At 33.5% G+C, this 26,151-nt stretch overlaps 5 protein-coding genes and 2 pseudogenes across 9 annotated transcripts; 5 read left to right on the plus strand and 2 right to left on the minus strand.

The window, feature by feature from the left end:
* The first annotated feature begins 75 nt into the window (after window positions 1-75).
* Window positions 76-793, plus strand: LOC111288190 (arabinogalactan protein 23 pseudogene; annotated as a pseudogene).
* Window positions 794-1,380: 587 nt separating this feature from the next.
* On the plus strand, window positions 1,381-2,526 carry LOC111287175 (uncharacterized). Its single transcript, XM_022877483.2, has one exon. The coding sequence runs from the start codon at window positions 1,489-1,491 to the stop codon at window positions 2,422-2,424; it is 936 nt and encodes a 311-aa protein (XP_022733218.2). The 5' UTR covers window positions 1,381-1,488; the 3' UTR covers window positions 2,425-2,526.
* An 891-nt stretch (window positions 2,527-3,417) lies between these two features.
* Window positions 3,418-8,764, minus strand: LOC111287174 (uncharacterized). Of its 2 annotated transcripts, none has more exons than XM_022877481.2 (9): window positions 8,384-8,764; window positions 7,504-7,604; window positions 6,989-7,340; window positions 5,778-6,632; window positions 5,633-5,690; window positions 5,364-5,425; window positions 5,163-5,269; window positions 4,982-5,069; window positions 3,418-4,140 (listed from the first exon to the last, which is right to left on the minus strand). In XM_022877481.2, exons 1-9 carry the CDS (start codon window positions 8,516-8,518, stop codon window positions 3,829-3,831), a joined length of 2,070 nt encoding a protein of 689 aa, XP_022733216.2. In that variant the 5' UTR covers window positions 8,519-8,764; the 3' UTR covers window positions 3,418-3,828. The 2 variants fall into 2 exon arrangements, with proteins under 2 accessions (XP_022733216.2, XP_022733217.2); XM_022877482.2 differs by lacking the exon at window positions 3,418-4,140 and adding an exon at window positions 4,725-4,884.
* Window positions 8,765-12,579: 3,815 nt separating this feature from the next.
* Window positions 12,580-13,569, plus strand: LOC111288213 (zinc finger A20 and AN1 domain-containing stress-associated protein 5-like). Its single transcript, XM_022879002.2, has one exon. It carries the CDS (start codon window positions 12,787-12,789, stop codon window positions 13,282-13,284), a length of 498 nt encoding a protein of 165 aa, XP_022734737.1. The 5' UTR covers window positions 12,580-12,786; the 3' UTR covers window positions 13,285-13,569.
* A 2,783-nt stretch (window positions 13,570-16,352) lies between these two features.
* On the minus strand, window positions 16,353-19,266 carry LOC111287981 (sm-like protein LSM7). 3 transcript variants are annotated; one of them, XM_022878704.2, is made up of 6 exons: window positions 19,118-19,266; window positions 18,932-18,995; window positions 18,697-18,778; window positions 18,334-18,405; window positions 17,093-17,145; window positions 16,353-16,637 (listed from the first exon to the last, which is right to left on the minus strand). In XM_022878704.2, exons 2-6 carry the CDS (start codon window positions 18,932-18,934, stop codon window positions 16,548-16,550), a joined length of 300 nt encoding a protein of 99 aa, XP_022734439.1. In that variant the 5' UTR covers window positions 18,935-18,995; window positions 19,118-19,266; the 3' UTR covers window positions 16,353-16,547. The 3 variants fall into 3 exon arrangements, with proteins under 3 accessions (XP_022734439.1, XP_022734442.1, XP_089615418.1); XM_022878707.2 differs by having other exon boundaries at window positions 18,932-18,973; window positions 19,055-19,266; XM_089759292.1 differs by lacking the exon at window positions 19,118-19,266 and having other exon boundaries at window positions 18,932-19,111.
* LOC111288755 (large ribosomal subunit protein eL31 pseudogene) lies at window positions 19,098-20,617 on the plus strand (annotated as a pseudogene). The gene is made up of 3 exons (XR_016341868.1): window positions 19,098-19,151; window positions 19,262-19,416; window positions 19,971-20,617. The product of XR_016341868.1 is annotated as a large ribosomal subunit protein eL31 pseudogene (transcript).
* Window positions 20,618-21,666: 1,049 nt separating this feature from the next.
* Window positions 21,667-25,401, plus strand: LOC111288289 (protein gamma response 1-like). Its single transcript, XM_022879113.2, has 4 exons — window positions 21,667-21,796; window positions 21,943-22,002; window positions 23,010-24,269; window positions 24,606-25,401. Exons 3-4 carry the CDS (start codon window positions 23,018-23,020, stop codon window positions 25,283-25,285), a joined length of 1,932 nt encoding a protein of 643 aa, XP_022734848.2. The 5' UTR covers window positions 21,667-21,796; window positions 21,943-22,002; window positions 23,010-23,017; the 3' UTR covers window positions 25,286-25,401.
* Window positions 25,402-26,151: the final 750 nt, after the last annotated feature.

The following is a 26,151-nucleotide window of genomic DNA, read 5'->3' on the forward strand; positions in this document are numbered from 1 at the left end:
AATAATTTACGAGTATTAATGTATTATTTATACATTTAGTATTGAAACATGATAATCTATGAGACGAGATATTGGTTTGCATAAATTGGATTCGGCTAATAATTTTGTTCCACCAGACTCGGTCAAAACAGACGATTTCTTCAGTCGTAAAATAGGGTAAAAAGTAAAAACAAATAACTTGGTCCACGTAAAATAGGGTAAAAAAAATGAAATTGTAATTTGCTAAATATGGATTAATTTTGCACTATATAAACCATTCACCACCCTCCCATGTTCTTCAAGTCGGCTGCAAAGTGTCAAGTGCAAACTCCAATTTAAAGGCGTGTTTGGTGAATAATTTGCTTTTGTTATTCACAGTTTAATCTCGCCAATCACGCCATATAATGGAGATGAAGAAGGCTGCCTGTGCTATCCTATTTGCTGCCGCCTCAATCAGTACGGTGATGGCTGATGTTGCTGCTCCTGCTCCTGCTCCTGCTCCAACCGCTACCGGTGATGCCTCCGCTAGCTTGTCAGTTGTTGGATCAATTGTTGGTGCCTCAGCTGTGTCACTCATCGCCTATTTCTTGCAATAAAACAAAAAAAGAAAGATCATAAATGGTCTGAACTAAGAAGGGAGGGGAATAAGATTCATCATCATCATAACTATGAGCTAGCTGTTGATGAAGTTTTTTTTTATTATTATTATTTTGTTTTTTTGAGAATTTCTCATCTTTTTTCAATTGCTTTTGTTTGCTAATTATGTGAATAATCTTTTACACCAAAGCAATAAAAGAACCTTCCTTCAGGTGCATATTAGATGCTTATGGCTTTGTGGACGCAGGTTCAATGTGAGCAGATAAATTTGCTGCCCGATCAACAGATAACCTAATTTCTACTGAAGCTAAGGTTACAAAATCTCTAAAAAAAAACCTTTACCAACTTAACTGCGAAAAATACATATAAACTTGACAATTCATGTATTTATATCATATAAAATATTGATAATTTATGTATTTATATTATATTTTATACATAAATTACATGTTGATAAAAAAAATATAAAATATATTTTTTATTATTTTGTTAAACCTAAACGTAATTTTTATTAAATTTTTTAAATTATATTATATTCATTTTTTTTATTTATATTATTTTTATATCATATCACATCAAAACTAAATATATTATAAGAATTTAGATAGCAGAAATATCGTGACTTCTTTTTTGTAAGGGTCAATTTCACCTTACAATTTGAGACATCCTTGACCGAAAAAAAGAAAGGTGAACCAATAGCCCAAACCCAACGCTCGGATTCTCTTTTCTTGGGCTAACCCAATTGCAGACCCAATCAAGTCAGGCCTTTCTCACAAATTTGGTTTAAATAGCTGACTAGCCCTTTTTCCCAGTGGACACCGGAGAAAGCTGCTGAGTAAAACTGCTGGCCGCAAACGCTGTGGGAAGCAGTGGTGTTTATTTTTTTTATTTGGGGACACGAAAATTGCGACGATGATCTCTCGCAGTCGAACGCTCATCTCGAAGCTCCCCATACGCTGCGATTCCTCTTCGTTTTCTTCTATTTTTTTCATATCTCGCGAACCCCAAAACCCTCTGCATCCTAAACCCTTAAACCCCAATTTCACTTTCACAACTTTCCTTCCAACCCAATCCGATCACTTTCGCTCACTCCCAAACCAAAAACGAATTACTCCTGAGATCAATTTTGTTAGATCATTCTCAAGTTCTTGTACCAAATCCAACGTCCGTAATTTCAACTGTTCTTCAATTGACAGAACCCGAAACCCCATCCATGATATACTTGGGCAAAAGTCCATAACTGCAGATCTTGATTTGATAAGATCATATGCGAGTTTGAGTACCAATAGGAACAGTCCTTGCTCTAAGTGGGTCTCGGAGCACAGCCCTAGATATCTTTCAACTTCTAGCACAAAAGCTGACACTGAGAAGCCAGCGAAAGCTAGTGAATATCCGAGTCAAAACCCTGATTTCAAGCACCAAGAAATCGAGGGGCCAACTGTAGAACGTGATTTATCTGCATTGGCTAACGAGACAAGAGAGGCTCTTGAAGGAATGATGAAGAATATGTATGGACTTAGTAAAGCAGTGGCTATTCTTGGTTTGGTCCACCTGGGTCTAGGAGCTTGGGTATCGTATATTTCTGCATCACACACAATAAGTGAGGTTTCAGTTCAAAGTATCCTGGCATTTGGGTTCCCTTTTACACTGGCGTTTATGTTGCGGCAATCACTGAAGCCCATGGACTTCTTCAATAAGATGGAGAAGCAAGGTAGGCTCCAGATTCTGACTCTTACTCTTCAGGTTGTGAAGAATTTGAGTATTTTCTTTGTTCGGGTGCGAGGGGTTTCTTTCTTGTGTATTGCAGGGATGTTGATTGGGTTGCTGTTCAATGTTTTGTCCAAGTGAAGCTTAATTTTAAGTTTTGATATTTGAATTTTCATGGAATCTATGTGTTTTTGGATTATCATTAAGTTGAAATTAAAACATCTTGAATGAGAATAATTTTTTTCAAGGGAAAAGAAGTATTCTTTTTCATTGCTATGTTACAACACCTGTGTGGAGTTATTCAGAGTGTGTGTGATCATTAGCTGCTCAGATGATGATTGTTAGTGAGATGACATGGAGATTTGATTAACAAACAGAGCTTGATACGTTACATGGAGAAACATGCGGCCTCTTTGGCCCTCGAATTAATCTGGATTGAACCATAAAATCGAAAAAGAAACCACTCTCTTGAAATTGAGATTTGAACGAAGGCCTTCCAAAGGTTACACATTGTCCAAATGCGTACATTAGAACCACGGGACTCGGTTTTGGCCATACCTAGGCTGGTATCAAACTAACTACAATTGCCGAGGGAATCCAATTCACATGATTACAATGAAAAAACAAAAAAGAACACTGCAATCCTAGTCATGGTGTAATCTGGAGCACCTAATTTCTTATACAAGAAAAGAACACTGTCAACAATGGCATATTAAAGAATGAGAAAATGAACCAGAAAGGAGTTGCCACCAATTTCTTTCATCTTCTTTTCCCACCTAATGATCAAGCATGAATAATCTGCCTATCATCATGATGGAAGCAACTCAGAACACCCAGTAAAAAAAATCAAGAAACTAACACCAAATGATACAAATCTAGTAAACAAAATTTTCGTTCAGAAAAAGTACCAAAGAAAAAACCGTTTCCATGTTAAACCAAATGAGCAGAACTTGTTAATACTTACGTGTAAATGCAAAGACTGCAAATTACTATGCACATTCGAGGCAAGCTCCTTTTTTTCCTTAACTTTCTTTTCTTTTTTTTTTCACTTTTCCACTTTCTTTTATTTCTCCTTTTTTTTTTTTTTTTCATTGCATAAAAATGAAAAGTCAAATAAAAATATAACATAAGCCCTTGAACAAAAGACAAACTACCCATCCACCCTATTAACAAATTTCAATCTAATGTATATATAACTCAGGGCCCGAACATTATTACCACTGTCCCTTGCTTCTTCCCAAATCAAAACAACTAGACTCCCCTAACAGACTCTCCCCATCCCCTTCAAAGAAATAAAAAAGAGAAGAAAATGCCTGGAATAACAAAATTGCTCACAGAAGACCAGTTTGCCACTTCTACATGCATCTCTACTCTAGACATGTCTCCAGGTATTGAACAATCATCACAATTCTAAAATAAAAGAATGGGTTGGTTTTATCTCCATCCTTTGATCCGTAAGATACTAGATGCAGTCAGTCATATTCAAACATTTCAACAAAAAGCGATGCAAGCCCGGAGCAGGAATGTGAGAAATGACATACTGAACTAGGAGCTAATGGCATTGCCCTCTGACTTATGCTCCGTTCGGACATAGGTCAGACTGCGGGCAGTGGGAAAAGAAACATTGTTCCTAGTGACTGAAGCACCAGCATCAGCTGGAGTGGCCTGAGCATCACGCTTCCACTGAAAACTTCTGGCACCATGTTTTAAAGGAAGCCGAGGCCTAAATGTATGTGGTATACCTCTGGCAAAAGGAGCTCTAGCAAACCTTGCAGCAGCAAATGGAGAGCCCCAGGCAATGCGGGGCCGTGTCATGACAGGATCAGCTTCTTGATGAGCAGTGCTTCTCTTCACAACCTTCAACAAGAAGAAAATCAAACAGTTTGATTTAGTTGCCTTATTTTTTGGAGCAACATACCAATATCCATGCTAATTTTAAAGAAAGAAATTGGCAGAGATACGAGTTCACCAAGCCCGAATCACACAGAACGCACTAGGTTTTCTAGATCTATTTAATTTAAACAATTCATGTTTCAGCAGTTCCAACCACACAGTCCAAAGTTTCAAGAAGAGCAACAAAATGAATTTTTACTTCGACATCCAGAAAATAGACAAGTGTTCTGGGGAATATAAAAGATGGTATATTCAAACTGGATGCATCTGTTGTCTCGGTAACCTTTCCTGCACTGAAATCTAATAGATTTTCCAAGAATTTTCACGCACCACTGACAAATCTAGTCAGCTTCTCCAAACACAGCCCAATGGATACAAGACACAACACACATTTTGGCCCAGCATAACATCAACATTGGATCAGGTCTTCTCATAAGCAGGAACTTCAAGGTGGCAATTTAGGAATAGAGACCATCAACTTTGCTTCAGGTCTGATTATATTATATTTATAAACTATTCAGTGACAGGTTATTAGGAACAACATTGTGGCAACCACTGACCGCCAAAATACGAAATAAATAAAATAATTATTTTCCAGAAAAAGTTCCAGCTATCAAGCAACGCTAAAAATTTTACATCACTAGGTATCTAAGTCAAGATAGAGTTTCCCAGAGAGTGAAAGAGATCAGACAAAAACTCCCCCATAACCTAAAAATACAGCAATATCAATACACATAGCAAGTTGCACAGAAAAACTCAATAAAAGGGAGGTTGAATAAAAGAACAGAGAAGAATGATTAAATACCTTAAGAATCCGTGACATGAACGAGGTACCATCCAGGGACAAAGCATTGTCTGCTGCTTCCTTACGCATGAACTCCACATAAGCTGACCTGTTTAGGCCTCAAATCTTAGCAAAAAGAGAATGTTTTCCCAGAGAAATGCAAAGAGAGGGAGAGAGAGAACAAATATTTCAAACACCATACCCTTTTGGTCGTCCTGTTGCCACATCTATAACTATAACAACTTTTAGCACTTCTCCAAACTTATTAAAATGCCGAGAAAGACTGTCCTTGGTAGCAGCAAAATGAACCTGCTTATCAATGGTGACAGCAGCATATATTGTCAAGAATGAGGAGTGAGACATACGATATTTCCAGACTAGAGAGATAATTTTGGTTTCTTACATTGCTGACAAAGATGGTTCGAGAATCAGCATCCTCTAAAGAATGACCAGCAGCATATGAAACTGCAAAAAGAAAATAGCAAAAAATAAAAGATAACGTTAAAAATGTAAGAAAAAAACCAACAGAGCAGAATGAAATACTTTAGTTCAGCAATTAAAAAAGAAAATAATTAACAGACACAAAAATATAGGCTGAAATACACAAGAGAATGCATTGTCTAACACATGCAACGCCCAAATAATTAATCTTAACAACACAAGACAACTCACCAGAAGAAAACTGCACTGTATTCTGACACATTTCTTGAATATCAGCAGCCCTCTTTACCTATAAATTAACAATGACAATAAATTTAAACAGCCCAGAGAACATAATAAGGTGATGAGAATATAAATATGGGTCAGAACATCTTACATTTCCATTACCAACAGTAAAAGGGTTGTCATTCTCCTTAATCAATCTAATATTAGATTTGCTAGCTACTGCTTCATTCTCTGGAAGAGATTTTTGACTGAAAATTTCTGAAACCTCCCTTGGCTTTTGATAATGAGGTGGTTTCCAGGTATTTACATTAACAGAAATGTTGACTATCTTACGAAAAGTATTTGCTGCTGCAGTGGATTGATTGAGATCTTGGTTCGTTGTTATTTGCATCATTTCATCATCCTTAGCTACACCACATTGCACCATAAGTGAGTCATCATCCTTAATTCCACTAGATGTGCCAGTCTGAGACACATCCATAACTCCATGGCCAACAACATTAACATCATCACACTCTTCATTGTCAGACCCAGTTTCATTTTCTAATGCAGTTATGTAACCAACTTGTCCAGCATACTTGTCTCTTTGATGATAAGCTGATTGGGTTTTCTCCAAAGGTTGGTTAAGATCTCCATATTCTTCATCCTCAGTAAGAGATTCTCTTGATTCCGCATATTGGTCACGGGTCTCCAAAACATCCATTGCAGGACCAAGCCTGTCAAACACACTTCCAGCATTTTTAACCTTTGTCACATCTTCAGCAGCTTCAGCCACAGCTTTGATAACTGTTGCCAAAGGATTTGGCACTCTTGCAACAGACTGAATTCTCCTAGGAAAATCTGAAAATGATGAATCTCCAAAAGACGTTGACACCACAGATCGAAGGCGCTTGAATGAGGGCTCTTTTGATGAAATACATGCCTTTGAAGTTCCAACTGCATCTCGCACAGCAAACTGAAGCAGCCGCCTAGGGGCATCAATGGTCATCTGAGAAACTGCCTCCCTCTGTCAAAAGAGTTTATCCATGGATCAGAAAACTGTAGCCAAGCAAATGTGAAAAGGCATATATTGGCACAACATCAAACTGCTCCTATGCAATTTACACAAATATTTCATTAGGAAACAAACCCTTTCAAGTTCTTGTTAGAGCAAAGAAAAAAAGGCAATAAATGATTAATATGTGACCCTAACAAAATTAAGAAATTTATCCTTAAGACATCCGCTCTTAATCATTTCCATAAGGGATGATGCTTATAGTCCCTCCGTTGTTATATTTTAACCAATGAATGGAGAACAACTTCCCCTTACTTATAGTAAATGTTACTCAACTAATCAAGGATATGGAACCTAGAAATTCAAACCTTTATAGGTTGTCTCTCATCAAGTCTGCTCCTTTTCTTCTGACTAGGACGGGGAGAGGTAGATCTTCCACGGCTTACTTTTTGACAGGATTTTTCCTCAAAACGAATATTCTCAACCTTCGAGCTCAGATGAGGAGGTGGTTCAGCAGCATCCCGAACTAGTCCCTTCCACTCCCTATTGTGCCGATTCCTGGCAAACTTAGTAGACTTTCCTCTTCCAGAATCAGAGTCCAACTTGTGAGAGTCAGCACCAACAGGCTGGTTCCCCAATTCAATTGTTCTGGCTCCTTCCACATGAGGTTCCTGAGAAGGAACATATTGATCCAAATTTGAAGCCAGATGATCCCACAACCTGTTCAAAAGCAAAATAAGAATATTATATATATATATATATATATATAAGATAACTAATGGTATCAGAGGTAAGGATTAATTAGTGCTAAGTCCATATCAACTATGTTTATATAAGCATTGACTTTCCCCAAAGACAAAAGTTGGAAAAAGAATCCAAATACCAGGAGACAAATGAATCGCTGTCATCCCCAAGAAAAACATTCAACTCATTCCTTGCTTCATCTTTACGTCTGCCATTTTTCAATAAGACAATCACGTATTCCTGCCAATTAAAACAACAAATTGAGAATATGATTAGACACCAATGGGGAATATCGGATATTTCACAATTTGTCTAACTGATTTGCTAATTTGTGCATTCCAATTTTATTGGAGATTGGATGTAAAGATGCAACAGAGCACCACATTGAATACTGAAATGTAAAGAAAATGCTTAACAAAAAACAAGTAATGCAAGAGACATCTGTATTGAAAAAAAAAATTAAAACCAGACATCATGCCAAATAATCTTACAACTGAGCAAAAATAAAGGGCTCATGAAACCTTAAGCAAAAAACTAGGGATGATGAAGCGCTTTAGTTCCTCACTTGTTGAGTAGAAAAATTGCCACCAACACATCAAATGCAATTACCAATCAGAATTTAATGTTTTAGCCCCAGGTAAAGGAAAACTTCAGCTTGTGCTTCTTCCCAGCCCTTTCTTTTAACTAGTGATCTTGATAAGTACATAGAATAAGCAAATAAAAGGTAGACAGTAGAGTTGTTTGACGAGTTTGAAATTCTAAAGGATAGCACTTAAAAACATGCAATCATTACCAAATTGAATCAAAGACCAATGCCAAAAGTCTCAACTCCAAAGGCCAAAAAACAATAACCAAAATCTCACAACTACACAAAATGCAGAAGTAACCAACTTTATGATCAATGCAACAGTTCAGAGAAGAAAAAAAAATTACAGTACTCACACATGTTATAATCAAAGGCATATACGCAAAAAAAAACAATATAAACCAAAATTAACTAGTAAAGGGGAAAAAAGTACCACAAGAATATCATCAGTGTAGTCACCCATGAACTCCTTGAGTTTATCCTTGACTCTGTCTCTCAACTTGGCTGCTCCATCTCCGCTAAAATCAACTTTAAATGTAAAATCATCAACCCGATCCACGCTGCCCATCTTCGACGATTTCCCGTTCAAAACCCTGAGCTAACCTCTAGATGTATAAACAAAACTAATGGATTATACGCTATTCCAGAAACCCTAACTCCAGTGGTTTGCAAGCATTAAGAAAAGATGGAAATAGTGAAAAGTCGGAGAAATGCGGCGGCGGGAGAGAGAGGGAAAATTTTGGGTGTCATGGCATGGGAATCCCCCGAGGTTTGCGGGGTTAGAGATGGTGAGTTGAGGTGAGAGAATCGAAATGGGGGAGAAGAGGGGGCATTTGTTCATATATATGTACCGACTGTGCTGTCTGTGAGTGGGGGGCTTTTTTTGCTAGGCCGCGGATAATAAAAATTAGTACAAACTTGGGCTCATTGAATGAAGAATAGTGGGCCTGAGGCCCATAATAAAGTTCATAAATAGACCAAGGACTTGTGGGTCTGTGGCCCAGCCTAGCGGGCTCATCTCCATTTTTGCATAATTGAACCGCCTTTGGAGGCCCGGCTCTGTTCATTTTATCACCAGGGTCAAAAATATAGGACAAAAGGGGCGAGTAGATCATTCCCATCCTAGTCTTCGGGTTTTTTTTTTTTTTTTATAATATTTTTATTCGGTAAATTTTTACCGAATAAAAATTTACATTCATCCTTCCCAGATGCTTACTCTTATGTATAAATAATATACTAATATTTATAAGTTATTCGGATTGATTTAAATAAAATTTAAATTTAATTTAATTATTATCGAATTAAATTTAAATAATTTAATTTATAAAATAAATTAAATTCAAATATTTTAATATTTTATTTAAACAATTCACGAATTTAATTAAAATTTTAAATTTTAATATATTTTTATGATTTTAATTATAAATTATTATTTTATTTATATATATAAATTCAAACTCGGTAATCAAATTTTTTTAAATAAATTTAATTGAATAAATTTAAATAATTTAAATTTTATTTTAATTTAAATTTAAAATTCTATTGAACTCAAATTAAATTTAATCAAATTTAAATAATAAAATTTAAATTTTTTACTATATTAATTTAACTCTATTTGTTTACATCCTACTTCATAGTCGATTGAGAGAATTCTAGGTGGCAACCTACCATGAACCTGTTTCTGTCGCCATATGCCCACGCTACGTCAGTTGAGTCCACCCGCAATTCAGCAGAGGCAAACTCTACTTCATCTTCTAACACTGATACAAGGAAGTGAAAAAAAAGTTACAAATAACGTGTTGGTTTGACAGGGATTACCTGCCAATGTGGTTGTCTTTTTTTGTACGGTAAGTGAGATTTAGATTATGATTTTTTAAAAAATGTTTACTAAATCATGATAATGACCCGGGCGTATGGGTCAAGGATGCTTCTCCCGGAAGACAAGCGGGCGCTAGTTCCCCATCCTGCCTTGCGTTTTGCCTCGTAAGAGTGCTGACTCACGCATTACTGGCCGACATCCGCTGACCAAGTCAAGCTGTGGCCCTACTAGTAGCCGTCCAGCGACTAACTTTTGTTTTATACAACAACAATTATAAGACTATTTATTTTTTAATTTTTCATTTCTAAATTTTCAAATGCTGTGATTATCAATGCGACTTGGTTTTAATTGGATGTTTTACTTTTATATAGGTGAAAAAAATACCATTTTTTTTAATCATCTACGTATATAATTGATGTAATTGAAGTAACTCACGTTTTGCAAAAAAAGAAAAACTCATATACATATCTATAAACTTTGGGTGCTATATTTTTCTTTTCAAACTTTATTTTACAGCGTATATTTAGAGTAGATAATTCAATTCATTTCAAATAAATTTTGATTTGATTTGATCTGATAACATAAGATTAATTTTTTTTAATTAAATTTCGGATCAAGTTAAATAATGTTAAAAAAATTCAAATTGAGTTAAATTTAAATTTTAGATAAATTTGATTTGATTTAATTAAAAAATATATAAAAATTAATTTTTAAATTTTTTATTTATATATTTATATAATTATATTTAAAAAATATTTTATATTTTTTAAAAAACAATATTTTATTAATTTTGAATTAAATCTAATATAATTAATATAACATTAACTCAGATTAAATTCAGATATTAAAAAATAAAAAATTTTAAGGTCATATTCAAGAAGAACAAAAACTCGCCTCACTCAAACCCATTGCCAACTTTACATATATTTTTATAATTATTTTAATATAATATTACATGGGTTTTGTTCCTTTATATAAAAACTAGCCTAATGTACACGAGTTGTGGTGGGTATTCAATGCCAAAAACACAATAATAGTATAATTTCTTTCAATTTCCTATCAATTAATATATTATAAAATAATAATTTATAATTAACATAATATAAATATATTTAAATTCAAAAATTTAATTAGACTTACAAAATATTATAATTGAATATTAAAATATTTAAATTTTATTCACTTAATAAATTATATTGATCGAATTTAATTGAATAATAAAAAAAAATTTTTAATTTTATCTAAATTAAATTGAGTAACCGGTGAGTCCTAGTTACGACTCTAATTGTTATAGTAACTTTTTTTTAGAATAAGAAACGCATGGCTTGCACACGTGAAGACCGACGTCGTTGAAAAAGATATGGTGGGCTGTGAGGACGGTCAGATTGGGCGGCTTAAAGCCTGTATTAGAACTGCCCTATGGCCTATGGGATAGAAATTCGACATTGTACCAATTTTCCATTATACCCTCTCTTTGTTTTCTTCTTCCCATCCCTTAGCCTCTTGGAAAGGCCTCATGACAATAATGTGGCGACATTGGGAAATTAGTGTTCATTGTGTTCAAGCCCACAATTAAATTAGTGTGGGGTCATAAGTTATTATCTTAACTGAATTTAGCAAAGTCCCGCATATGAAATACCGAGTAATTTGGTTTAGAACGTCACTGTTAAACAAAAGGATCAAGTTTATCCTTTCTTTCATTCTCAATCCATGTGATTCACGAGGGAAGGTGTGCATATTTTTTGTGACATACTTTAATTGTACGTAAGATCTAAATGAATATAATTTTTTATGAATTGTTAGTAAATATGTTCGATTTTTATTTAATATTTTTTTATTAATTAAATGAATTGAATATAAATAAAAATTATTTAATTCGTTTATATTTATAAATAAATTTATTTAAAAATTATTTAAAAATTATTCGTTTGTAATAATATTAATAAAATTATATTTTTATTTTTATTTTTTATATTTATTTTATTTTAAGATTTATTTATATTTGTTTGTATATGTTTATATTTGTTTATAGTTCATTTGTTTAAATTTATTTAGTTATAATTTATTTATTGTTCATCAATATAATTGTTTATATATGTTCGTAAATATATTTATTTAATATTTATAAATAAATTTATTTAATTTAATTGAATCGAATAAAAATTAAACACAAATAATTTATTATTTAAACAAATGAAAATGAATAATAATTTTTTTTATCGAACATGAATCAAGTTCGAACATCTCTAAAAATAAATGAATAAATTACGTACATACGTTTATTTATTTATATTCAATTAATTTATAATCATAATTATATATTATCAATTCGTGTAATTTATTAATTATAATATGTAATTTTTATATAAAATATAATATAAATATATAAATTTTAATATTTTTATGATATTAATGCATAAATCATCAAGTTTTTTGACAATTATTGTACTAAAAAATAACAAAAAAGGCTAAGGATTGGTAGATAGAACAGTGAAATTGTGAGTGATTGCCCCAGCAGATTAAAAGAGATGTGTCGAGGTAAAACTGCAAGGTCGCTTGAACTTTAAGCTAGCTTAGTCTGATTTATTTTTTTTATTATTACTATTATTCGTAAAAAAAAAAAAGAAAAAGATAGCCGTAGGATAAATTTTAAAAGGATTTTATTTTATTTCTATCGTGCGGCTGAAGAAGCGGTGCTACAAAAAATAAATAAGCGTACCGCGTTTTATAATATCTCCATAATGACGACAATTAACACGTCCGAAGGAAGTAATAATCTAGAAGACGCAAATTGACAAAAGTCACGAGGCTATTTTTGTAAATAGGAAAAAAATTTTGATGCGCGTCTCTATGAGGCCCATATTCCATCGCCATTGCCGACCTCTCAATCCCTTCAAATCCCACTTTCTCCTCTCCCTAACGCCTAGCCTACCAGACCCTTTCCTCTCTTTGTTTATTTCATCCCTTTGAAATCGTTTCTTGGTTCCTGGTCGGAAACAAAACAACAGAGAGAGAACATGGCGCAAAGAGCCGAGAAAGAAGAGACCGAGTTCAAGGTACCTGAAACCTTGACGCTATGCATCAACAACTGTGGGGTTACGGGGAATCCAGCCACCAACAACATGTGCCAAAAATGTTTTAACGCCACAACAGCCACCTCCTCATCCTCCACCATCACCACCGCCGATAAATCCTCGAGATCTACCTCGTCTCGTCCGCAGGATAACCGATCCGATCCTGCTCCGGCTACAACAACGAATGGTCGGACCACCGCATCAAACGGATCAGGAAATGATCCTGCGGCGGAAAAGAAGGTGGTGAATCGATGTTCCTGTTCCGGTTGCAGAAAACGCGTGGGGTTGACAGGGTTCCGGTGTAGATGTGGGGAGCTTTTCTGTGCCGAGCACCGGTACTCGGATCGACACGATTGCAGTTATGACTACAAGACAGTGGGTCGCGAGGCCATCGCTAGAGAAAATCCCGTGGTTAAGGCAGCCAAGATTATCAGAGTTTGATTTATCAAATTAAATTAAGTATTGGGTCATTTTTTGACCTGAAAATATGAGCAAGTTGTGGAGACCTATGCTCGATCTCATCATCAATCCTTGCGAAAGATGACATCTCAAGAGACCGTTTCATAGAGAGAAAAGCTTCAAAATCAAAACCTTCACATTAAGATTACCGGATATGAAGAAGATATTTTCTCTTGTGATTGTTCCTGTTGGATCAATCTATAGTGTTTCATTTTTCTTGGGTTTTGTTTTTTAATTGAGAAATGAAAGATTATTGTGGCTTATTTACATTTGTGTTACCCTTCCCTCCAGGATTCAGATCTGCCTTTTAGATTGTTTGTTTGACATTACAAGTTTGATGAAGTTATTGCCCATTTTAAAGTTTGTTTATATTAGAAATAAATGTAATAATGGCGTGGATTTGAGATTCGGCACAAATGGCATGTAAATGTAAATTCGATCTAACTTTGGGGGTGAAAAGGTGATTTTGATTTTTGAGGTATCGCAATTTGCAGCTGGAAATTTCGGTGGGAAGTTTTAATTGACCCGTACTAGTATAAATCCACAAAATAAAATACAAGTAAAGGGACCTCTTGAAAATGATATGTGCTGTTGTCTGTCCTGAGATTTGATGGGGTAAGTGATATGTTTGCATTTGACATGATGTCTCATTTTGCATAGTCCAATCAAATCTAGCCACGTATAGATATTAAATGGTATAAAGCAAGTACAGCAAAAAGCTGTAAAGTTGGTGTCAGCGAGAGTGACGGGAACATTTGCGTTGTTGTTGAAAAAACAAAATTATTTAAAATACGTAATAATAATACATTCATACGTAGAGAGATACGGTATTAATGTAGAGATGTGAAGAAATTATGGCGATCGGGGAGAGGGGCGTGATTGAGTGAGAGCTGGTTGCACAATGACGTTCTTTTTCTTTTCCTTTTTTTAATACACATAATTATTTTAAATATGATATAAAAATAATATATAATAAATTATATATATTATATAATTATATTTTGTATTTTAATTATATCAACATATTTAAAATATAATGTTATGAATATCATATTTTATATCTTAAATGTGTTATACGTTTAAGATATATTTAATTAATTAATTATATTTTAATTATATTATTGTGTTAACATGTATAAATAATTCATTTATGATTCATTTAAATAACATATTTTTTCACAATTAATTATATTTATGTTTATTTTTTTATAAAAAATATATGATTAAAGTGTTAAATATGTTTAGGGTTTTAATATTTTTATTATGTTATAATTTTGGTTTAATAATGAATTATTGATTAAATATTTTAATATTAATTATGTTAATTGTATCATGTTACTTATTCTTAAAATGACTTAAAATATATTAATCATATCGTATCTTATCACATAACGTATAATATGTATAATAAATATATCATATTTATTTTAAAATTATTTATATCATTTAAATATTAATTTATATTCGTATTATATTTAATATCGTATCTGATACGAAATATGATACACGAATCATTAAATTTAAACTTTTTTTATTATAATTATTTTTATTTGCAATGTTATTATGTCTTCTATTTTACAACAACTCAGAGGGGGACGAGAACAAGCAATAAGATGCATCGATGTAAAAGTTTTCATTCTTTATTTATCAAATTCCAAAACAAAGGGTTGTAATTATAAGAAATTTCAGTGGATGAACTGATATTTTTGTGTTGGTTACAAAAGGAAAGAATGGAATCTTTAAGAGATAAGAAGCAACCCCATTTTTGTTAGTATTGCGGTGGGTGAGGGTGAGTCATAAGAAGGAATCTCAAAGTGGCAATTACGGTGAGTGAGCAGCGACGATGAGATGAGCACTGAAAATTTCCACTTTATTAATTTAAATTGCAAAAAATTTGATAGTCGACAAACTGATACAACATCGCAATTCAATGTACAAAAAGTTTACTTTTATTTATAAAAATTCGAGTATGATTGACACCATCCAATAATTGCTTCTTTCTTTCTTTTTTTTCCTTTGGAAAATAAAGCAGAGAATGGGAATCTTTTTAAAGGCTCCCCTCTTTCCCCGATTTTCGAACTTGGGAGTACAAAACAAACAAATACTAGAACCATAATAAGCATATGGTGTAATTAAAAGTATAAATAATATATTAATATTTATAAAATATTTAAATTTAATTTGAACAAAATTTAAATTTTATTAAGTTATTATTGAATTAAACGAGTTATGCTCAAATATTTTAATATTTTATTCGAATAATTTATGAATTTAATTGATTTTTTAAATTTTAATATATTTTTATTATTTTAATTAAAAAATTTATTATTTTATCTTTATATATATTTTTTTGAATTTAACTTAAAATTATCATAAGAATCAAATTTATTTTTGTATTAAACAAATTTAATCGAACAAGTTTCATTAGTTTAATTTTTATTTCGAATGAAATTTAAATTTAAAAATTAAATCTTAATCAAATTCAAATTAAATTTCGATAAATTTTGAATCAAATTCAAATTAAAATTTTTCAGTATCTCAATTCAACTTGAATTAATTCAGACTAAATTATAATTGTACATGCAATACCATTTTTTTTAACTTATAAAATTATTATTATTTGCGTGCACTGCTCTTTAGGAGGCTTAGGATTAGGAATTATAGATGGATTTTCAGGGTGGCATCAAGTGATTGAGCCTGTGCCAGACATTATTGTTGTGGTAATAAAAAATTAGGGTTGAGACCCCATAAGGATAGTCCGAAATGACTTTTTGTGAGAATCAAATCACATCACTTTCTCGCCCATTACCTAAATAGGCTTTTGTTATTGGCGTATGAAATCCACCACCGCCTACATGCCATCAATGCTCTCTGATTGAAAGCAATGCTGATTAGATTGATATCGATACACCACTATTTATTTCTGAGATCAAGGCTTCTATCTCTTTTCCATTGCATAGTATGGTTATTGTCCAAAATTTAGAAAGGATATAACACTTAAGGATTACTCCATATAGACATAGAAATAAAATCCCACGTTAGGAACAACCTTAACAAAGTGGTAATAACTTCATTCTTTAACACTTTTGTTGATAGATAATGATTGTTTAGAGCATAATTCAAAGCTAAATGCAAAGAAAGAAAGAAGACAACCTAGCCCCTACAATATTCTAAAATTCGATAGGACATGAAATGCTAGAAGAAGTACAGAATGGAAAGACATGGCCCATTTTGAAGAGAGAAGATCAGGCTCCATCTGGCTGGATGAAAGGATTGGCAATCTCATCCGTGCCATCAGTTGGTGATACTAGCATCACCGCAGTACCCCTACAAACCTGCATCAAATAATTGACATATTGTTCAAATGATGTAAGTGTTTGTGTTCACATGCTATAAACCCTTTGGATTTTGATCACTACATCTTCCTCCTACCATATGTTTCAGATAATATAACACATACAAAAACATTCCAACATGATCTGGAAATGGAAATTGCGGACCCAAAGATACGTGGCTCCACCCAAAATACCTATCCGTGACAGTTCTGCTGATCCAATGATTTCAGCACTCAATTTTCACTCATTACTTTGACATGCTTGAATTTCTAGAAACATAAGGTGCCAGAATATTCAGAGTCATAGGTTGAGTTTATTAAATCCATATGACTGCAGCAGAGGCAATGCATGCAATGCGGTTTTTTGGATCACTTATTGAAACGGCACCATAAAATTGAACAATAAACTGTAAAAAGGGTGGAGGAAGGAAGGGAAGGGGGAAGAAAAAAACATACTATCAAGCCAAGACGCCTGGTCTGATCAGTAGTCTTCATCGGATCATCCTGATCTGCAGAATATCCGAAAACAGCAGAACAAATCAATCTTGTTTTCTCAACCAGAACTTCAGACACATGAGCAAATTAAAAAATAAAAAAATAAAACTTTCAGAGAGAAGAGGTCAAGCGGTTCAGAAAAAGCATATACCAACTCCACTCAGAAGTTTCAAATTTCAGTTTGCAATTGTCCACGCTCTTAATTGCTTACAGCTCAAATAGAATTAGAGAAGAATAAGCATCACTCTACAGGGAATAAGAATGACTAATTATTGACCTGAAAAATTGCTATAACAAATTCGCTACAAGAGATCAGTGCTGCTAAACAGGCCATGCAGATTACACACATGGAGATTTTATCCTTACAGCCATTGTTTTCCTTTAAAAGGACAGCTAGCATGCTAAGGAGAAAAAAGAAAAAAAGACATAAAATGCCCTTGCTGGGTAAATAAAATGAAATTGCAAGAACTTTAACCAAACTCAACCAAACAAAGATCATATCCTGAAAACTGCCAAGCAGTAAAGGATTTGGCAAGATGTAGCAACTATTGCAAAAAAATTATCTGAATGAACCCATACTAATTGCTTAGCATGCTAGCTAACATGTGTATGGCCGACAGAGCTCTGTAGACATGCTTATTTTTGCCTCTATGAAGCAGCACAAGTTCATTGGAGGAGAAAATCTAATAGCTCTATGGGAAGCTTATGGAACAGACTTCCATGATCTGTTTTCTGAGTGCTTTTGATGCCAAAATAAATGGTTGTAAGTAACAATCATCCTGCAAATTGCAATTTTCCATTTAAGAGAGCAAATGAATCTGTATATCCTACTTTTTTTTTTCATTTATTTTAGATTAGAAAAGAAGCATTCTCTTTGCAGCATGAGAGAACAGACACTAGACATAGAAGAATATTCGGAACAGGTGGAGCAAAGAGAAGGTGCCGAAGTAATTCGTGCAAGGAAAACAAGTGAAACACTCGCATGTAACTGCAAACTGTTACATAGGCATATATAATTACCATCTACTCGACACTGGTCATTGGTCTGAGAATGGATGTACAAAAGGACCAAAAACCCAAAAGCAGTTGAGTTTAGAGAGACAAGGTATCTAATGTTCATCAAAGAATATAGTTTGAAAGCTTTCTGGATGTATTACAGCACACAAACAAGCATGTTTACGATGTGCCATAGAGGCAATTACCTCGAAGAAATTCTACAGCTTCATCCAGGACAAGATTTAGTAGCTGGTCATATCCTTTTAGAGTCCCTGTGACTAAAACAGAAAAAAGAAATGGCTCACGAAATAAATGATACATAAACTACATCAAACAAATGATTGGGAAAAAAGAAAATGGCCTCCACACCTATAGGGAACATGACATGTTGCAATACTTGGCATTAGAGGCTGGAAGCTATTATTAGTTGATGAGATATTATCAGATTCCTGATGTCAAATTATTTCTATTCGGTAATTCTTTAGCATCACTCATAATCTAAACCCAAGTTTCAGTACTTTTTATATTCACGTAAAGACCAAAGAAAAATTGAAAGCACAGCAACAGACCTTGTCTACCACCAGAGAGTTTGACCTGAACACCTTTGTCTACAAACTTTGCCAAATCCAAGACTGTTTCTTTCCTGCCCGACTGCAAGCATAATAATTATCCATTCTAAATTAATTTTTAAAAAATCAAATAAAATGTATATTAATAAAGGAACAAAATTAATGCTAATCCCTTAATGGGCAAAACTGAGAAAAAGGTTTAACCTTTAAAGTTTAGAGACAAAGTGAAAGTTACCATATTGTAGCCTTGGAAATGCGAGTCTTTGGGGCACTTTACCTAGAAATCAAAGAACCCAAATCTGTAAACAACAAAAAAAAGGGGCAAAATTTATGGTTTTAGCAAAGAAGCAGTGAGTACTCATAACAAAATCTGATAGAGCTGGTTCGAAATCAAAAAGAAAATGAAGGTTAGGGATCTAACAGAAGCAGCAGATTTTAGAAACAATAGTGCCCTTGTATGAGTAAAGTAAATAGGAAAGGCCGAGAATGACAACAAATTTAGCACAATGATAGATGGGAGGGGTATTTAAGTAATAATAAAGAATATAAAGTCCCTTTAGTGTAGAGAACTAGGGTTCTATATAACGGGCAGACGGCAGAGGGAGAGGAGCTTTGGGTTTTGGAGGCCGCAAAGAAAACGGTAGACAAGGCAAGCAAAGGAAGAAAGGAGGTGGTCACTAGAGAGTACACCATCAACCTCCACAAGCGCTTGCATGGATGGTAACTTACTAAAACCAAATCTACTCTTTCCTTTCTTCCCCTTTCTCCTTTTGTTGCTCTGCTATACTATATTAATTTAGCTATTATGATGTATGTATGTACGTATGTTGCTTTGCCTTCTCGTAATCATGCATATGTTTCCATTGCTGAAATTGTGAGCATTTGTCCTATGATAAGGATGTTGAAATATTTAACTTTCTGGTTTGGATTACCTTATTACTATATGTATGTATGTATGTATCATATGGAGCAGCTGATTAGTTGCTTTGCCTTCTTACAATCATGCTTATGTTTCCATTGCTGAAATTATGAGTATTTGTCTTATGATTAGGATGTTCAAATATGTAACTTTCTGGTTTGGATTGCTTTATTTCTACATAAATAAAGAACAGTATTGTCTTTCTGAATTATAGGCAACCGGGTTTTTTTGAATGCCATGCAGCTCGATCACAACATGAACATGAATCAAACTGTTGCTATGTTGTAATTTTTGCTCACTTCCATTTAGTTTATGTTATGCAATGTATTCTGGGAATTTGAACAACTTTGCACAGCACGTTTAAGAAGAAGGCTCCAAAGGCCATAAAGGGGATTAGGAAGTTTGCCCAGAAGGCCATGGGGACAACTGATGTGAGAGTTGATGTAAAGCTCAACAAGCATGTATGAAGCCGTGGGATCTGAAGTGTGCCGAGGAGAGTTCGACTCTGCATCGCAAGGAAGAAAAAGGATGAAGAGGATGCTAAGGCGGGGTTTTTCTCCTTGGTAACTGTTGCAGAGATCCCTCCTGAGGGTTTGAAGGGGTTGGGAACAAAGGTCATTGATGAAGAAGACTGAAGTAACTGACCTATTTACATCTTTGTAACTTAATTGTGATCTTCATTGGTACTTTAATATGAGGCAGCTTCATCTGAGAATTATGTGGTTGATTGATTGGTGGATAATACTGTTCCCATGGCCTGTGGTTGATTAAAGAAGGAAGAATGGATCTTTACTTTGGTGCTTTTCAATGGGTTGGTTGTAGAAAGCGCTCAAGAGTTTAGATGAAATGCATTTTGTTGCAATGACAGTGTTGAGGTTTCTATAACAAAACTTTAGCTAGATGGCTAATGCCATGGCTCACAGACAAGAGAAGAGTTAAAATAAAACTTTAGCTGCTTTTTAACAAATTTCGTATAGAAAAAATGCCCTATGTATTGTTTTACTATTTGTTCATTTACATTACATGAATTGAATCTTATAGTGCCAAAAGTCACACTACTTATGACTTAAGAAAGCGATTGGACGACCAAAAAATTGTCCATATTAGGGATGTAATTAATTAAATTCGAGTCGATACAATATTAAGCTCAAACTTGAATTCGATTTAAAATTCGAGACTCGAAGCTCAGTTCGAATTCGATTTAATTTTATTTTTCTAGTGACTCGAGATAGAAATCGAATTATTCGAACTTACTCAATTAAGCTCGATTAATATGTAAAATTAAGTTCGATTATTATATTCGATAAAAATTTGATTATTTGTATTCGAGTTTAAATTCAAGTTTGAAATATTTTATTAATTAAAATAGTAAATATATATTTAAATATAAAAATTTAATTAGATTTATGAGCTACTTAAATCGTATATAAAAATGCTTGAATTTGATTCGATTGATAAGTTGAACTATTCGAGTTTGACTTGATAATAATCGAGTTGAATATAAGTTTTATTCGAATTAAACTCAAATAATTTATGAATATTAATGTATCATTTACAATTCTAACCCATATTAACTGCCAAATATTTTTGAATATATTCACCCTTTTTAAGCATTTTACAAATTTCTAATAATAAAAAGAAAATAAAATAAAATTCAAGGTGGGCCGAAAGTTGGTAACGAAGGCTCTGTTTCCAGGGTGCTTTTCACTGATTTGGGCTGGGAATAGAGTCTCGGATGCTTTTCTCTTATTTGGGCCGTGAATAGAGTTCCAAGCTAGAGGTTAATTCGATTTTTTCGATATATTTTATAATATTATAAATTTTTAAAATGGGATTAAAATCTAAAACATTCCGAAGATTCGATCTAAACAATATATTTAATATTTGAATTTAATTTAAAATTAAAATATTATATATATATATATATCCTAATTTAATTTAACATTATAATTTTAAATCGATTTATTTATTTATTTATTTATTTATTTTCTGTCCGCGTCGACAGCTACTCTAGTTCTATAAATTTAAGTAATAACAACAGTAAATCTTCCCCGCCAAGCTCTGGAGTTTGGAAGTAGCAAACGGCGGAGATTGCGATTGGAAGCAGCCTCAAGGCCTCACCCCAAATTCAACTATCGGCGCACGTTGATTGCATCGCATTCCCATCTCTCATTTTCCCAAGTCATTTTTTCACCTTTTTTTACGTTATTTCCTTCCCCTTTTTCCATCTCTCTGTTTGTTTCCGAGGAAAATGAGGGCATTCATAACTACCTCTTCTGGATTTGTATAATTTCACTGACATTTTTGTTTTTGTATGTTGATATTAGGCGAAGCAAGGTGATTTCATTGCTTTCTTTGTTCGTTTGATTGCTGGTTTCAAAGCGAAAGTAAGTTGTAATTTTAGTTTGGATTTTCCTAATTTCGTGCATTTGGTTGAGTTTCATATTCGGTAGTGCTTGTTTTAGTTTATTTTTTAGGTTTATTTTGGAACTAATTATATCATATGTAATTGCATTAGCAGCTAGCAGTTCATATGCAACAAAGAGTAAAGCTTTTTCTCGTCTTCTGCTTTGCGTTTCTGATTTTTCTTTTGTTTCTTTTTTTTTTCTCGTGCTGCTTAAGGGTCCATAAATTGAGAAGCTTGAGTTTGATCAAGTTTTAATTTTCAAGTTCGAGCATGACTCAAGATAAAAATTGAGCTACTCAAATTTGCTCTATTATGGTCATTTAATAAAAAATAAAAAATAAGCTCAATTATCATATTCAATTTCAAGTTTGATTATGTGTTTGAATTCGAGCTTGGATTCAAATTAATATATATATATATATATATATATAAGTAAATAGTAATTTTTTAATTAAAATAATAAAATATATTAAAATTTAAAAGTTCAATTAAGCTTGCGAACTATTTGAACCGGACATTAAAATGCTCAAACTTGGCTTGTTCAATAAGTCAAGTAAGTTGAGTTGCTAGAACTTGAGCTCGACTTGATAATGACCTAATCAAATTCAAGTTTTATCTGAGTCAAGCCCAAGTAAGTTGCGAATATTAATGTATCATTTACACTTTTAGTGCTGCTAGTTTGGTTAGAAAGAGGCTTCAGGCTGTTAAAAAGTTTGAACTCATGTCTTTTTTTCTTTAAAGTTCAAGTGTTCAACAACCCACTCTAGATTTCATCTCATTTCAAGCTTTCAGATTCATTGGCAAAATTTGCAAATTGAGGTCAAAGGAGATGGTTTTTTTTTAGGTCTTTTGCCATGCTGAATATATCTGTTACTATTGCAAATGGATATCCCCTTTCATAATCATGCCTTCTTAGATTCTAAATTCACTATAATATTTTGTGATGAAACTATAACGATGATAACTTGGCTGTTCTTGTAATGTTAGTTCCTGAAATGGAGGGGCACCTTGAACAATCTCCAAAAATGGGGCTTCCCATTGACAGCGATGATGTCAAGTATATCTCTGGGTTAAGCACTATACTAGTCGCTACAATTCAGGAAGCAAAGGATAGAATTTCTCAGATAGAGTACATCTTTTGCAGCCAGCTCTACCCAAACTTCCAGTTGAAATCTAAAGGCTTGCAGAAGATATGTACTGAGGCCAAGAAAGCTGCAGAAGATGCATGGAGGAAGAAGGAAAATGAGTTCACACTTCAATTAGAGAAACTTGAACTGGAGAAGAAAGAGGCCCTTGAGGAGAACCAGTCTTTCATGCTTGAGAAGGAAAAGCTACTAAAGGAGCAGGAAGAGAAAATGAGACAACTTCTTGTACAAATACAAAGTCAAGAACTCAAAATTGAGGAGCTAAAAGGGAAGCTTATCTTGAAGTCTAAGGAAAATGATGAGGGAATGGAATTACAGAGTAAATTATTGCAGTTAGTTCAAACGAAAGACTCTCTGATAGCTACTAAGGGTAAAGAGCAAAAACAACATAAAGAAAAAATAAATGTGCTTCTCAGTGATCTAAACAGTCTGCAGAAAAAGGTTGATGCACTCCAGCAGGAGCTTAGAGAAAGGACTCAGGAAGTTTCTGATGGGAAGAAGTTGGCAGATAATCTGCTTAAAAAGATTGAAACGCAAGCCTTTGATATTATGCATAATGAACAGAAGCTGATTGATTTTAACAAGGAGAAGAAGCTACTCGTGGCCAATTTTGACGAATTGAAGGAGAACTATGAAGAACTTCATGTGGCACTTAGGCAGAAGTCACACGAAGTTGAGGAGGGAAGAAAGTTGCAGGAACAATTGCTTCGACAAATTGATTTAAAAGGCTCAGAAATTTTAAAGAATAAGCAGCTGTTGGACGAGCATGAGAAAGAAAAAGAACTACTTCTGGCCAAAGTAAAAGGTTTGGATCAAAAAATCAATGAACTGCAAGTCAAACTTAGAGAAAGCTGTAATGATGCAGTTGAAGAAAGGGATTCATATGAAAATTTACTAAAACAGATCAAATCAAAAGCCTCTGAGTTGATGGCTGAGAAGAAGAAAAAAAGAGATCTCCTTGATGCTTACAAAAGGCTTAAATCTCAATACAACTTCCTCTGCAGAAAGAGTGGCCTTACTACTGAGAATATGACATTTCCAAATATAATGGAAGATGAAAGTGACTCAGCAAGGCATCGTCACATTTCCAAACCTTCTCTTGGCAAGTTTCTGTTGCTTGTATTTCATTTATTTATTTTGGCTTCTATTTAGATCAATGCTTAGTCCTCCTAGTTATTTGCTGATAATTGCTGGATAATTTTAAAACAGGTTTGCTTTTTCTTTTGCTCAAGGCTCTCTCAACTTATTGAGGTGTAGTTTTGCTAGTATTCATTGTGGTTTTGCTGAATTTATGGTTTAATTGAGACTGTCAAAAGCACCCTATAATTTGAGGCAAGATGTTGCAAAAAATTGCTGCCACTGCTATGTCTGCTATTTTTTTTCCTTTTGGTTTGCTCAGAGAGATTTCTTAGCTAAAGTTTGTTGTCCTTCGTTGCAGATGCTGAAAACAAAGTTTCAAGTACTCCTAAAGTTGTTTTTGACACAAAAACAATTAAGGATGTAATTGGTTTAAATGTTGGCTTAGTGGATGAGAAAGCAGCTAAACCAGTTGAAGCCTCTAGCTCCCACTTTCCTACATCCAGTTTCCCCACTCCAAAATGTCCCTCAAGTGTGACATCCAATCCTGTAGCTGGTACGAAGCGACCTGTTTCAGGTTGGAGAGATACTAGGTCCCTTCAGGGCCAAGCCGGGCCTGATCCCCATGATGATTTTCTTGACACTCCGATGGAGAATATAAGAGGAAACCTGAAGAAAGCCATGAAGGACGAAGCTGATGGTCTTCCAGTTCCGGAAGACATGAATGTTGATAGCTCAAATGATGAGACCCAGGATTTTAGTGTTGACAAAAGGCCGTTTCAAACAGCTGACAAAGGAAGTTTCAAGTACGTGGAACCAGTGAGAAAGAAAGCAGAGAGGGAAAAGTTGAAAGGATTTGAATGCAATCAATGCAAGAAATTCTATGATGCTGTTCTTAATAAGGGAGATGAAGACAATGCAGATGAAAACAAGAATTTCCGCTGTGAGCATCATGAGGGTGTGTCTAGGCACCGATACAAGTATGTTCCTCCTATGACTCCTGAGGGATTTTGGAATATTGGGTTTGAGTCTGAAATGTGATTTGTTTAGCTCAAGACTGACTACATTTTTCATTTAAGTTTTAATAATCATTCAAAGCATATTTCAGTCTTGAATCTGGGGTATGGTATAGTTATGGGAGCATAAATGCATAAAATGCATTCATTGCTAAATTATGCCCAAAGTTAATGTGGATGTTGGCCGAGTACGTGAATCTATTAAATGTGGGTGACAGAGACATGCAGGAGGTAGAAAATCAAGCTTAGGGATATAATTGAGTAGAGAAACTTGATTTTCGACTCAAAATTTATTATTTGAAATACGGTTTAAATTCAATCAAATTTTAATTTTTAAACTTGAATTTGATTCACGATTAAAGTTAAATTACTCAAATTCGTTTAATTGACTTGTTTAAAAAGATTAATTCGATTTTAAATTTGATTATATGTTTAAATTTGAGTTTGAATTCAAATTGATATATATATATATATAGATAAATAAAGTAATAAAATTTTTTATGAAAATAACATAAAATATTAAAATTTTAATTAAATTTATAAGTTACTTGATTCAGACATTAAAATATTTAAAGTTAACTTACTCAGATAAATTAAATTATTTAAACTTAAATTGATAATAATAAAATTGAATTAAAATTTTATTTGATAATAATTAATTTAAATTTAAATTTTATTTAAATTAAATCTGAATAATTTATAAATATTAATACATTACGCCTGTACCCAAGCTGACTCCTTTATTTTTACCTTGTGCACTTACCGAACGACATGGCTTAAATGCTTCACCAGAATTCGTTCCAAACCTTTAATGAACGCATCTAGGACCATAAAATGAATGAATACACATAAACTCACAAATTCCAAGGAAAAGATAACTCTTTTTACAAG

Source organism: Durio zibethinus, chromosome 4, assembly GCF_047325235.1.
Source record: "Durio zibethinus cultivar Kanyao isolate XHJ-2024 chromosome 4, ASM4732523v1, whole genome shotgun sequence".
NCBI classification, from domain to species: Eukaryota; Viridiplantae; Streptophyta; class Magnoliopsida; order Malvales; family Malvaceae; genus Durio; species Durio zibethinus.

Excerpts from the sequence above, each read along its gene's own strand:
- LOC111287175 (XM_022877483.2), top strand. The coding sequence starts at position 1,489 with ATGATCTCTCGCAGTCGAACGCTCATCTCGAAGCTCCCCATACGCTGC.
- LOC111287174 (XM_022877481.2), bottom strand. The coding sequence starts at position 8,518 with ATGGGCAGCGTGGATCGGGTTGATGATTTTACATTTAAAGTTGATTTT. Across the intron at positions 5,270-5,363 it reads GAACCATCTTTGTCAGCAAT|GTTCATTTTGCTGCTACCAA; the intron begins GTAAGAAACCAA and ends ATTGATAAGCAG. Across the intron at positions 5,070-5,162 it reads GCAACAGGACGACCAAAAGG|GTCAGCTTATGTGGAGTTCA; the intron begins GTATGGTGTTTG and ends AGGCCTAAACAG.
- LOC111288213 (XM_022879002.2), top strand. The coding sequence starts at position 12,787 with ATGGCGCAAAGAGCCGAGAAAGAAGAGACCGAGTTCAAGGTACCTGAA.
- LOC111287981 (XM_022878704.2), bottom strand. Across the intron at positions 17,146-18,333 it reads AGCTGTAGAATTTCTTCGAG|ATCAGGATGATCCGATGAAG; the intron begins GTAATTGCCTCT and ends GATATTCTGCAG. Across the intron at positions 16,638-17,092 it reads CCAGGCGTCTTGGCTTGATA|GTTTGTAGGGGTACTGCGGT; the intron begins GTATGTTTTTTT and ends TATTTGATGCAG.
- LOC111288289 (XM_022879113.2), top strand. The coding sequence starts at position 23,018 with ATGGAGGGGCACCTTGAACAATCTCCAAAAATGGGGCTTCCCATTGAC. Across the intron at positions 24,270-24,605 it reads CATTTCCAAACCTTCTCTTG|ATGCTGAAAACAAAGTTTCA; the intron begins GCAAGTTTCTGT and ends CCTTCGTTGCAG.